Source organism: Microtus ochrogaster, linkage group LG1 (genome assembly GCF_000317375.1).
Source record: "Microtus ochrogaster isolate Prairie Vole_2 linkage group LG1, MicOch1.0, whole genome shotgun sequence".
NCBI classification, from domain to species: Eukaryota; Metazoa; Chordata; class Mammalia; order Rodentia; family Cricetidae; genus Microtus; species Microtus ochrogaster.
The window spans coordinates 41,370,102-41,384,087 of record NC_022027.1 but is presented as its reverse complement, the minus strand read 5'-3'; the positions used below and the strand labels follow the sequence as shown (position 1 = coordinate 41,384,087).

The window sequence follows — 13,986 nt, the reverse complement described above, 5'->3', positions numbered from 1 at the left end:
CTGAAAATAACTGTCACATATGGGACTCAAATCTAAAGGTTTTAATGTCAAATCACTAATATTTATACAAAATTTTAGTTTCTTGTTCCATAGTTTACTCTGTTCGGCACTGGAGGAAAAGCATCCTAAGCCCAGGGCTTTTATTAAGTGGTTGGAGGTAGAACCACTGAGTACTGCTTCACGTTCACTCTGGTCATTTAACTTTTGAATTCTTTTATAAAATTAAAATTAATAATACTCAATGTTTCTACCTCAATAAATAGCTAGAGTAACCTAGAGGATATTAATTCTCAAAAAACTCAAGATATAGAGAAGGCTCAACAATTAAGACTTCGTGGTTTTTTTTTTCAAGAACCAATTTATAACTGCCTATAGTTCCAGCACTAGGGAGATCCAGCACCTCTACCCATTGTGGGCACATGCAGTCACATGCACATGTCCACACAGACACACAAGCAACATAGCATTAAAATAATACAAATTAAAAGGGACCATTTTTGTCTACTTCTTAGTCTTTAATTTTCCTGGAAAATGTAAGAAATTAAATACAATATTAGTGCAGGTCTTTGTTATTGGTGATTGTTACAATCAACAATTAGTATTCTTGATACAATTCTAAGGACTTAGATTAAATAATATGATTTTTAGATGTCCTTGAAAATTTAAATTTAAACTATTTTATTTTTGTGTAAAACATATTTCATGTTATTACATAACTTTTCTTGCAAAGCCAACAATTACAATTTTTATTATATTTAACTGTATTATTTATATACTAATATTATATTTTATCGTATCGTCACAGTGCACGTACCACATAGGGAGCATATGGGTAGGTGTATGGCCTATTCCAGTAGGTCACAGGCATCTGCTCTTGATGAATAGCCTGGGGGAACTGGGGGATGGTGAACTGATGAAATTGGTTATTCTTGATCTAAAAGGAATAAAAATATTAAAAAAAATCACTCAATAATCTCCTCTTTGCTTCAAAAACAGAGAGGAACAGAAGTTAGTAAATTCTAACTCCGGCTACATAGGCACTAAAAATAAAAGTGTAATTTATTGTCTTGAATTTGGTTCTAAATATTTTCTTGGAATTGAATGGTACAATAATTTGAATAAGAGATTTATGATTATGTATATACAAATTGAATTATACAAGGAATTCTTATTATCAGAAATATTTATATCATATATATTTTGATATATGATACCAAAATATATTAGTAAGATGAGAAATTTATTAGAAATTGTAACTGCAGAAAACTGTGATCTTTTAAATCTATTGGTTAGTTTTTGATTTATCAGAAAATGTAATCATTTCAGTAGATGAATTAGTAGAAATGTCCTTCAGAAATAAATTGGACATAAAAGTTTGAGGGTAAGAGATAATTAAATTTGTAATGACTCAGAATTATAAACTTTCATTTGACAGGAAAGTTCTTATACCAACACAATCATTATTGTGACAGGTGAAATGAAGCCAGCAACAAAGAATGTTATAAAACCAATGTAAAATACAAAAAATTCGAATGTATACAAGTACAAATAATTTAAAATTTTTAATGACAGACTCACAGGCAACTAAAGGTAAGATTTTGAATAATAAGCCAGTAAAAATTTACTTTCACACATCTAAAATAATCTTATCTATAAATGACGTTTCTAAGTATGCTCCTTCTTCATATTATAAACATTTTAAGTCACATGTGATTGCATAAAACTAAAATAAAAAGAAAAAACTTACGAAATCAATAATCTTCTTCAGGAGTTCCTTAAAGAAAGAAAACACATATATGACATTCATACTGAATTGAGCACTTTATGCGTTGGCCAAATTTATTCTTAGATATAGCAAGACTTGTCCATCTGACATACACACACATACTGATTTGTTCACTGAATTACGTCTCAGTTTCTCAGATAATAGAAGCACATTTCTCTATTTGAGTACTCACTCTAAGTTGAGTTTGCGCATGTTACTCATTTTTTCTGGTGTCTAGAATCTTTTAGGTGAGATAATGCTGGTTTGTGCTTTAAATAAATGGATAAATACATGTGCTTAATTTTATTAGCATACTAAACCATTTTAAATAGCACCCTCTTGGTGCAGTTATTCTAAATAAGTATTTGCATATGAAATATCCATATCTATGCCTTGAGTGATTTTATGTACAAATTGTATGAGACACATTTTCAGGAAAAGTTGGTAAATCTTTGCTTGGTTAAGAAAGTCTACTAACAATACATTTAAAACAGGGTTTTATAACTATCAAAACCACTAAATAAGGAGATCTTCATTTCTCATTGGAAATAACTTGGTTTATCAACTTAATTCTTCAGGCTTTCATGCTAAGTAAACAACTCTCTTCTAATAAACAACTACAAAATTAAAAGCGAAACTTTAAAAGTCTATGCAAGTTTGATAGTCATGACTCACCTGTACAGCAATGGTGATGGATTCCTTAAAAAAGAAATAAAAATAATACACTAAATTATTTCTGTAATAAAATATTACTTATTCTAGTGCCCTTCTCACTCATCATAAATAAGGCACAAGAAACTAAAACTAGATCAGTTGTTGGATGGCACTCCAGGTGTCTTTAGGCAAGGGGCACATGACATCACTAGGGAGAGCTTTTGAAACCAGCACTCATATGAGAACTTGATTCCATATTTGAGAAGGACAGCTCACAAAGTTGGGGATGGACGCCATAACTCTGTTCAGTGACTACCAACAAAAGAGGCAGCGTTGACTCATTTGTTCTGGTCCAGTACGGTGTAACTATCTCTTGCTAAATTTAAATGTTACTTCTTTCTTCTGTTCCCATAAAGATTTTTACCAATGTTATACAAAATTGTATGTTTCAATAAATCTAACCTTTTACATAAAAATAATTTTAATAAATAATTCTTCTGTGGGGTTATCTGGTATTGAATTTAACTGGGAAAAATTTAACTCAGAGGTGGTGTCTTATTCTTGCTCTGAAAACACATAACTGTTTTCGGTGTGTGACCTACTTAGATACACACGTAGAATATCCCTTTCTTGGGGTAACTTACTTCAATTGGTGCTTTCTTTAAAAAAAATAAAAAAACCTCATTGCCACGTGTAATAGCTGCATACAAATGATTCTACATTTGAAAAAAAATACTTTTTCCAAATGTATTTCTTATTTTGAGAGTTCATTTAGGGTGTGGTTATGTATGATAGCATTGTCATATTTAAAATTGTAGAGTCCTGTCTATGGAAATGTGATAAAGAATGTGTAATATTTTAACATTCTTATATATTTCACAGTTAAGGAAATATATACTTAGTTAAAATATTGAAATGTTGAAAATAATGATATGAAGCAGGTATCACCTACATTCTTGAGTCTAGAAGAAACGAACAAACATTTTATTGATATAAATAGTTTAAGAATTAAAATGTGACAGTGAAATAATTACCACTTGCTTATAAACTTATATTTACTCCAATCAAGAAAAGCAGTTTTTAAGAAGACAAATATCAAACAAAATGATAAAAGACAGTTATTAAGACTAGTTTTAACCGAGAGAGAAGAAACTAATGTACTACCTATAAAATATCATAAAGTACCCTCTTTTTAAAGTTTTATATATACAAGAAAAAACCTCCCAATGGGATAGCAAAACCCAGGAGGTTACATATGTACATAAATATAAAAGTAACAATTTATTAAAGATTAAAAGTCATCAATTTGAGGAATGGGACGGAGGAGGAAGGGAAAAATGCAGACTCATTACTCATATATGAGATATTCAAACACATAAACATGAAATATTATTATTGTGAGAAGGATTTATGCACTAATTTCTTGTTCTGCTCTGGGGAGATAAAAATGTCCGTTTGATTCTTGGCTAACAACTGAGATCTTCTAACTTATCTACAACCTTTGCTTCCCAACGCTGCCATCTCCTGGACATAATAAAACCCCAAAGCCTTTCTATTTCAGATGCACAGGATTTTATTGTTTGAGATGTTTCATAATCATCCGGCATTCAATACAATACATTAATGCTTATTTGCTTTAATGATAGTGATGGCTTCTTACTTTCTAGGGGAGAGTTAGAAAAGTCTTTTTTTTTTTTTTTTTTTTTTTTGATTTTCGAGACAGGGTTTCTCTGTGGTTTTGGAGCCTGTCCTGGAACTAGCTCTGTAGACCAGGCTGGTCTCAAACTCACAGAGATAATGTACACTCCAAACACAAGAAACAGAGGAGGGTGGTCATGTCTGCAAGGTCCTATACCACATAGCTTATTTTTGGTAGTTCAACAGCTGTCTCCCTGTACACCAGATTTCATACCTCAAGCTATAGATAAGATCCTACCCCTGCATTGTTTGCTACATGACACTTACTACTCCTGGTTCAAAGACCTCTCTAAGCCAAAAGCCTTATTGAAGTGGCAACATCAAATAGAACTTTAACAACTGGATGAACTTCTTTAGACTTCAGATCACTTTTCAAAACAAAGATAATATTCTCAGCTTCACAGATTTACTGCCGTAGCCACATCATATCACACATAAATACATATTTATGAGATTTATTTATAATTTAGCTTTTTAAAAATTATTAATAGTGCTTTTTAAATAGTTATTTGTCTCTATGGTTTGTTTTAATTTACATTCCCGAAAATGTTATAAAAATTCATTTGGATTTTACTTTCTGTATTTAGACTGATTGGAATTTTTTACTTCAGCTAATTAGTTTTAAAGTGAAGGTAATAGCAAAAACAACACAAATAAAAATGCACCGCTCACCTGGTTGGGAATGTTACGGATGGCCTTACCCTGGGCCCACTGGTTCAAATTGATCTGCTGTTGGGGAACAGCTGTGCAAAACTGGGAGCAGGAAACATCCTGGGAAAACTGCTTGATTTTTTTCTAGAAGGGAATAAATGTACCAGTGTTTACGTAGTGCCTGTTCTCTGTGGGTCAGAGTGTATCTGTATGATGTCAAATTTATATAAATATCAAGTCTTTACTTTTGTTTATTAAGGTTTACTAAGCAAAAGACATTTTGTTTTGTAATGCAATGTAAAAGTGAATGAAGTGAGTTTTAGAATAGAAGTCATTATTAGATTAGGGTTCTAGAAGGAAACTTTTACGTAAAGGGCAAAATGCTGTGTAAAAGTAGAAGAGTTGTCTGGGGAATGTTTGACATTGCTATTTCTTTTTCTCTTCACATTTGTCTCAAGAAGTTTGATGTCTGCTCCCTGAAATAGTGATATTTATATTTTCTTGGATATAGTGTAACTTCTTACAGCATCACTGTTTCAGTAATCACGTGAGCTGATGGATGCAGTGGCTTATATACTAACTATCTAAATGCCCCTCCTGGATTGATCCAATTTTATTTGGCTGTGGCTAGTTGCCTACAAATATTTGTTTTAAAGATGAGACCACATTAAAAAAAACATTTATTTTCAGAGACTTTTCAGTCCATACGTATAATAATAGAGTGTATGTGTAGAAGAACATTGATGTATCTTTGATTTGTTGTCATGTCAGATGCGCTAATACATGAAAATGGCATAAGTGCACAGTGCTATCAGGGTATAGACACGGTGTGAAAAAAGAGTTCTTAGATAACTGTTCGTTTAGAATAGATTATTTTACCTTGTTTTTAATAGTACAATGTGCTATTTTGCTGCAATAGTCTTAGAAAGGATTTTTCTTCTTGTATAAAAACAATGATTGGGCTTTTGTTGATTTATGTTTGTAAATTTCTATGACACAGCTAGCAGTTACCCTCTAGCATCATTTTAAAAACCTGCTGCTGTGGCGACCATAGTTCATTTTGGGTTAAGGAAGATGTAGGCTGCAGGAGTCCAGCAACTGCTCAGGGAGGTAAGGTTGAAAAGGAGTGTGCCTGGTTTCACTCCTCTCATTCTCTCTTGCTCTGCACATTCTGATGTCTCGTGGCAACGGGCTTCGTCACCATTTGTTCCTCAGAATGCGAACATTTAGTAGCATTTGACCTTAAATCATCTATCTTTTTGTTCTTTCAAAGAGAAGCACTTTGACTAATTACGTGAATGATATGTTACACGAATATCTGAAGGAAAACAGTTAAAACACTTTTTCTGAGTTTTAAAATTTAGTAAGATTGCCTGTTTTTTTGGTTAAAATTCCCTATTTGAAGATATTATTCACATATACGGTAACAGTTTTGTCAAAATTTGATATTAAAGATTTTATTGGGAAGAAATGATATGATCATGATAAGCTTACCTGCTCATTCAGGTTGACCTTTTGTTCTTCAGTCTGCACAATTTTCTATTGAAAACATTACATACATCAGAGAGATACAGGCAGAAATGTTGTTAATAAAATAACTTAGTTGAACTACAATTGCTCACATCATTGATTTCCTCAGCAGATTCCTAAAAAAAAGAAAGAAAGTAGCTTTACTTTAATTATATAGCAAAAGTTAAATATAAATGATTTTAGTAGGTTGTCAGGGGCAATTATTTAAATATTCAGAATCCAACCACCCAGGACTAAGATATTAAGCCACTTAAGAATGAAATAAGCTAAATATTTATCAGAACTTTCTAAATTTCCCTTTTTCTCTACAAAAGTAATAGCACAATTAGAAAATATTTAATTCAACACTTTTTTAGTACTACATTATTCAGAATTTTTTTTTAATTTCTGTACATGAAATGCAGGCAAGTGATCAAGATAAATAAATAAGAACAGCCAGGAAGTTAACTTATGCTTGTAATCCAGCATAGCCTGTAAACTTAAATTCTGAAAATGGCTGAGACCTCTTTCCTGAGACATTGGCTGTGAAGAGTTTAGGCACCATCCAAGGTTATCGATAAGGTTCCAGATTATGACCCAGTTTAGTGCTGCCAGCCCTTTTCAAACATACTTCAATCTGTCAGCATTGTTATCAATCAAAGGTATTGGCAACACACATAATAACTAACCCAAACCTTTTTCTGACTCTATGAAATGGTTCTCAACATTTAATATGATAGTATAATATTGAAGATTTAGTAAAAATGTGGAGTTTTTAGTTCAACCCAGAGTTCCTGATTCAGCTTCTTATGCAGTCGCATGTATAGCAAAGAACAGGGTATAATAAATATGATCTTATGAATTTAATCAATTTAAGGTAGGATGGAATATTTTGAGACTCTGTTCTTCCATTGAATATTTATATATATATCTTCCCTCTTGGAAATATCAAGTTATTATAGAACACTATGGTTAAGTCACTATTTCTCAAAAATAACACAAAAGAAATACTAACTTACCTCACTGGATGAGCTGCTAGCAGAGACCTTGATAAATAAATTAAAAGTAAAACAAAAAGGAATTAGTGACATGAAGATAGGTTTATCAGCAATATTCCTCCAGAAGCAGGAACTACCTTAGCTTCATACCATATTGATTCCCCTGCATTACTAATATCCAAAATGAGAAAGAGGATAGAGATAAAACACTAATTATGTGATATTCCTCTGTGTATTCTATGAATGTGTTTTATTACCACTTGTTAATAAAGAGGCTGCTTTGACCTATGACAGGGCAGAGCTAAGCAGAGAAATTAAACTGAATGCAGGGAGAAAGAAGGCGGAGTCAGGGAGGTGCCATGTAACTGTCAAAGGAGAAAGATGCTGGAAACTTACCCATATGCCACAGTCTCATGGTGATACATAGATGACTAGAAATGGGTTACTGTAAGATGTGAGACCTAGCTAGAAATATGTGTGAGCCAAAAGGGTGTTGTAATTAATATAGTTTCTGTACGATTATTTGGGTTTGGACAGCTGGGAAATGAAAGAGAAGTGTCCATTTACACATTAAATCATGGTTTATAGGCACCGATGATTAACCACATTTGGGAAAATGGATGGCAAGGATCCACCTTATCAGGCAAGTAAATAGGTTTTGGTGAACATAGAGGGACACGATTCCAGTACAGATAGAGTCAAATTAATGCTCAGATGCCTCCAGATCCCACCTTCTGGCTTATGTCAGGAAGGGTGTTGTGGAAGTTCTGGGGGATATTAGCGATAATCACATGGAAGCATTGTTAATCAAGTATAGTTAAGATGAACAAAAATCCTCCACTATCTCACCTGTTTTTATTTGGGGTTTTCTAAAAGAATTAGGCACATTGCCCCTACAATATTTATGAAGTAAGAGAAAATCCATTTTCCTAAGGAAGAAGTATACTAACAATCTCCACTTTATGGGGTTATATCAAAATAACCCATTAAAACGTGGTTTTGAAATGAGACACAGATATCCTTGTGGGATCTTCTCACCTTAATGCATAATGGCTGCCTAAGATTGTAAATACATTGACCTTTTGGAGTTCGAAGTTGAACAAATAACAGTCAAATGTGCAGCACATTGATTAAAAAATGAATTTTACCTGAGCTGTTTGGAAGAATGCATCATCGGCCTGCTTATACTTCTGAAAAGAAATAAATGACATTAATTTTATAGCCATATTACTTGAAAAAATACTTTAAAATATATTTAATATAAGAAACTATGACTTACTCCTTGGTAGATTCTGGTAGGTTCCTTAGAAAAAAATGAAAATGCATTTTAATTACTTTCTAATTCTTTACCCGTACTTCCCAAGGTATTGATGAGCACTGACTATTGAATCCAACAGTTTATAATAACTATTTTTAAGATGACAGCAGCAAAGAGAGAAGGAACAGTTTTTCTTTTTCTTTTTAATCTTTTAAATTTTTTTCTTTGATTTTTAAGTAAAATCTTGGCAGAAAGCACAGCTATTTGTTGGTGCCACTGAACTAGAATCTGTTAGGTGAGCATGTGAAGAAGGCACCCATCGACTGGAGCCCTACCCAGGTGCAGATGTGCCTGCATTCAGTACTCCAGACGTAGATGCAACAAATCACCATAATCATTCGCAACAATGGGAGTCCTAGACTAATGTCAGAGTTACTGAACGATGGGACGATCAGCATAGGGAAGGAAAGTATGCAAGTTTGATGCTGTTGTATATTTGGGCTTATTTTCCCCATAATTTTTTATTTCAATGGATAAAATTTAATTTTCCTATGGATTTGTAGGGTGTTATTGCTACTCATAAAAATACGAATGAGCAAAGACATATAATTTACTATTAGGTGCCAGAAACAGTATTCATAGTAAAATACCTTACCTCTCTGGATTGATCCTTTACCACCTATGTAAATTAAAAAAATGATTTAATTTTTTTATAGCTTAGTTAAAATGGCAAGGTGTATCTTTTTTATTGATAAATGGCTGGAAATTTTAAAACAGAAGTTGAGGCAAGTGAAGTGACTCAGCAATCATAGGTCCTTACTACCAACCATGACGACCTGAGTACATCTCCAGGACCACACAGAAGGCAAGAACTGTTTTCCAACTCCCTTAAACTGTCTTGTGACTTCCTTATGATATGGCATGCAAACCACACACACACACACACATACACACACACACACACACACACACACACACACACACGATTAAATAAAAATGGCTTAGATAAAAGAAAAACAGTTTGTTAGACAAATTTAGTAAAAAAGAACTCTCTTTGAAAAGTTATCTAAGTCTCAAATATCAGTACAGAACTACTTCAACACAAACACTTTTGAGGAACTTTAGCTTTCTTTTGATAGTTACACTGATACACTGTTAGTTGAGTGAGTTTTTATTGTTACTTTTTAAAAGAAACTGTTTAAGCTAATTATAAAAAGGTAAGAAAAAGGTAAGGCTCCCATATAACACTTCCAAAGCATCTTATTATTTTATCTGTATACAATAACTTCTGTGTCCTAGAGAGTTAAGTCTATGTTCAGAATGAGGATTGAGACAATGTTGAAAACAAAAATTATTGGTACTACCATGTATGTAGACTGAACTCCAAACTGTGTTAATAACGTCGTTTAAAAATGTATTTTCTATTATGTGCTCTTCATTTTATGGCATCATCACATCGTCATTATCATTATTATTATTATTATTATTATCTTTTTTTCAATTTTTTGGCAAATAAGTTGTATTCAAATCCAAGCTTACTAATACTTATTTCCCTTCAAGTCGTTTTTTGTTATAGTTATGGGGTGTGTGTGTGTTTGTCTGTGTGTGTGTGTATTCATGTGCTTATATGCAGACAGGGGCATGAATTCATATGTGATCTGAATGTCAGTGCCTGCATTACCTGAGGCATTTCCCCTGATATCTTATCTCATTCACTGAGACAATATCTCTTTGTTGAATTCAGAGTTCCCTGATATGAACTAATCTTGCAAGTCTGCTTGTTCTGGAATTCACTGTCTTATGGACTTCGTTTTCCAAATGCTTGAATTTCAGGCTGGCAGCTGTAATGCCCACTGGAAGTTTATATGGATTCAGGAATTTCAAAGTCCATCTTTGTGCTTGTGTTCCAAGTGCTTTATCTATGGAGCCATTTGCCTGATCTATATGTCCTCATGTGTATTTTGTCACCATGAATTCTAAACTATTCTTTTAATTAAGAGTGACAAAATTCTATCAATTTATTGACAACTGACTTTGGAATTTCAAATTATAATGGTGGTGTTTTCTTATACTTCCTGAGCACATGGAAAGCAGAAATGGCTTCTCCAGAAAGCTCTAACAAAAATTACAACATATTCTGGAAGGGAAACAACTCTTTTCTCTTATTGTCTACACTTCTGCATCTTTTCATTGTTGACACTTTGTATCATGATTATCCTCCCTTGTACAATATAAAATTAATATAGTAAGAAATACGATCAATACTACCACTGATATAGATTCCAAGGTAACAGGCTCAATCTCTATTTATTGTTGACAATGCCTGCATCTTTTGCATATAGTAAAAGATTCATTCCTTTCATAATTCAAAAATGAAGCCATAGCGTCATGTATCCCTGTTCACTTACATGCTTCGCCAGAGCAACAGCCACAAGGCAGGTAAAGATGAAGAACTTCATGGTTGCTTGGTCCTGTAGAATCATGTATAGAAAATTACAATTAATCTTATCATGAAATAATCATTTATCTGTTATTATACATGTAATAATAAAGGTAATGAATTGAATAAAATAGAATATGTTTGGGAATTTTATGAATATAAATAGAAATATCACAATTGATTTTGAGACTTTCTTTCCCTAACAGGTGATACTTAAAACCATGTTTACTAAAATGTGAACGGTTCATTCAGAGACATCATAAATTCCTAGAGGTAAACTCAACAGAAGGACATTTTGTAAAGAATGATTGTTAGAAGGATGAAGTATAACAGAAATTCCTTTTGAAATTGGATTTTAGGGGAACTCAGGCATAAAGCCTTGCTTTCTAACAAAGAAAAGTAGTTAGATGGAAATGAGACCGGGTTGAGAGTCGGGGATCCTGAACATTCTGGGTCAGCTCTGGCTAGAGACTGAAGCCGAAACAAGCTACTCATCATCCGTCTTTATGTAACATGCCTGATGTGTGGAACCTGAGTCCACAGTCCCCGATACTGCACCTAGCTAGAGGCACGTCCACTACTATAGCTGCTGAGCAGTAAGTCTACAAGGTGCCCTGACAACCTGTGAACCAGTTCCGTCTCCCCATTGAACCAAATTAAAACTGAAATAAAGTTATTCTAACATCGTTTCACATTTTGCTCTGTAGGAATTCATTAAGTTAATTAATGCATTTGTTTTATATTCTGACTGCAGTTTCCTCTTCCTCCTTCCGTCCCCACCCCACCCCCATTTGCTTCCCCTCAAATTGCTCCTCCTCTGTTTCTGTTTGAAATGGGGCAGACCTCCCATGGTTATCAGCAAAACATGGGATATCAAGCTTCAGTGAGACGAAGTACCTCTTATATTTAAGCTGGTTAAGGTGAACCAATATAAGGACTGAGGTCCAAGAACCATCCAAAACATTAGAGAGAGACCCTGACCTTATTGTTGAGAGTCTCACAAATGACCAAGCTACACAGCTGACACAGGTTTTAGGTGTTTCCCATGCAGGCTCCCTGGTTGTTGGTTCATACTCTGTGTGTTCCTATGAGCCAGCTCAGTTGTTTCTGTGGGTTTTCCTGTGATGTCTTTGATTCCTCTGGCTCCTACAATCCGTTCCTTCTCTCTTCAGCAGGATTCCCCATTGTTGGCCCAATGTCTGACTGTGGATCCCTTCCTCTGTTTCCAATAGTTACTAGATGAAGCCTCTATGATGACCTGTTCAGACTATGCATACACTATTGCTAGCAGTCTTAACTGGGCTCATTCTTATAGATTCCTGCAAGTTTCCCTCACATCAGGTTTCTACCTGATCATGAAATGACCCCAGCCTTTCCAGTCTTCTCTTTCAGTACTTTCCCCCTCCATCCATCCCCAACCTGTCGCTCAAGTTTCCATCCCCACCTACCACCAGTCCACGCAGGAGATCTCTCCTGTTTTCCCTTTCCAGTGGGATCCATATTTTTAAAGTTTACTTTTAAAATGTATTTTGAATATTAGTTCTTAATTAGGTATTTTCTTAGCTTGACAGGAAAGTACATTTTACATAACTATGTTTACTAAGTGATGCCTATGTGACATGACAATCACCGTGCTAGCTAGACATTTTATCATTTGCAGTCTTTAGAATAATTTTATAATGTTGGCAGGCATGGAATTTTCTCTTCCAACTTCTTGTTGATGAAATTGGCTTAAAACCTTCAAGCAAAGTAAACACTTGGTAGATTTTTAAGAAGCCACATTATCTTACCTACTCCTGGCTTTAGAATATAACCTGAAGATACAGTATCATAATAAAATTTTTAAGGTATACATTTTAAACTACTAAAAACTGAAAAGAGATAAATATATAATTTGTATAAATTTAAAATTTGTATAAATTTAAAATACTTCAAGCAATGTGTACTGTGCTGATAATTTTGTTTTTACATATATCTTAATTTTTATTGTGTAGAAGAGGAGAAACAGAGTTTCAAAATTTTTTTGCTAGATATTCTCTAAGAGAAAGAATATGTGAACTGTTACCTTGTTTCCCAAGTAGACGACCAGAGGAATAGGTAGATGATGATCTGCAGTGAATCATTCTCACACTATTTAAACCTCATCCCATCATGATATGCTAATTCTGTGGTTTCAAATACCTAAAAAGACATTCCAATTCTAAGAAAGCACTATGATCAGAAATTGTCCTTCTGACTTGTGTTTTACAGATTCCAAGGAGTCCTTAAACAGTTTGATTGAGACCATGATAACAGGGAGGAAAGCTTGTGATGTATAATGATTCATTGTATTTGAGTGCAACCTCACCTTTCCGATGAACTAATTTTCTGATTCTAGTGTTGAGAAAGCATTCCTTCATTTATTATCATATTGTGAGCAGTAGATATTTGTGATCTCATTTCCATCTTGAAGCTTATTTTTAATTTTATTTCACATATATGTGTGTAGGCCTGAGCACATGTATGTGTACCGTGCACAGGCAGGAGCTCTCAGAGTCCAGAAGAAGCAGTTGGATTCAGTGGAGCTACAGTTACAGGTAATGGTGGCTCCTGTGAACCAGGCGAAGATCCTATGTAGAAACAATCAGAACTCTAAACTGCACAGCCATCCCCCAACCCCACGGTCTCCTTCCTTGGTACTGTTGGACACAGTCATACAGTTTCTTGAGAACACCGTGAAATTCCATGTTTTGGGGACTCCTCATCTTTTTTCTGACTATGAAGTCCCTACCTTGGCGTACTCTCAGGGAATGAATGATAAATAGCCACGTATCATTTAAGATCAGTTGACATTTTCAAACAGCGCTAAAATAGCCTGAAAATCTCATATGATAATAATTCCTTGTTTTACTTTAGTTTGTTTCTTCATATTCTTAGCTACAAGAATGTACAAAATTATGTCTAGGGTAGGTTGATACATGCATATTTGATTGAACAAATGTTTAGGATGTCAAATATATTCTGGGAGCTCTGC

At 33.9% G+C, this 13,986-nt stretch overlaps 1 protein-coding gene across 1 annotated transcript; it reads right to left on the bottom strand.

Annotated features, from left to right (window-relative positions):
* Positions 1 to 799: 799 nt before the first annotated feature.
* LOC101985446 (alpha-S2-casein-like A) lies at positions 800 to 10,992 on the bottom strand. The gene is made up of 9 exons (XM_005359598.1): positions 10,942 to 10,992; positions 8,424 to 8,465; positions 7,297 to 7,323; positions 6,391 to 6,414; positions 6,263 to 6,307; positions 4,790 to 4,912; positions 2,441 to 2,464; positions 1,748 to 1,774; positions 800 to 934 (listed from the first exon to the last, which is right to left on the bottom strand). The coding sequence occupies exons 1-9, from the start codon at positions 10,990 to 10,992 to the stop codon at positions 800 to 802; spliced, it is 498 nt and encodes a 165-aa protein (XP_005359655.1).
* Positions 10,993 to 13,986: the final 2,994 nt, after the last annotated feature.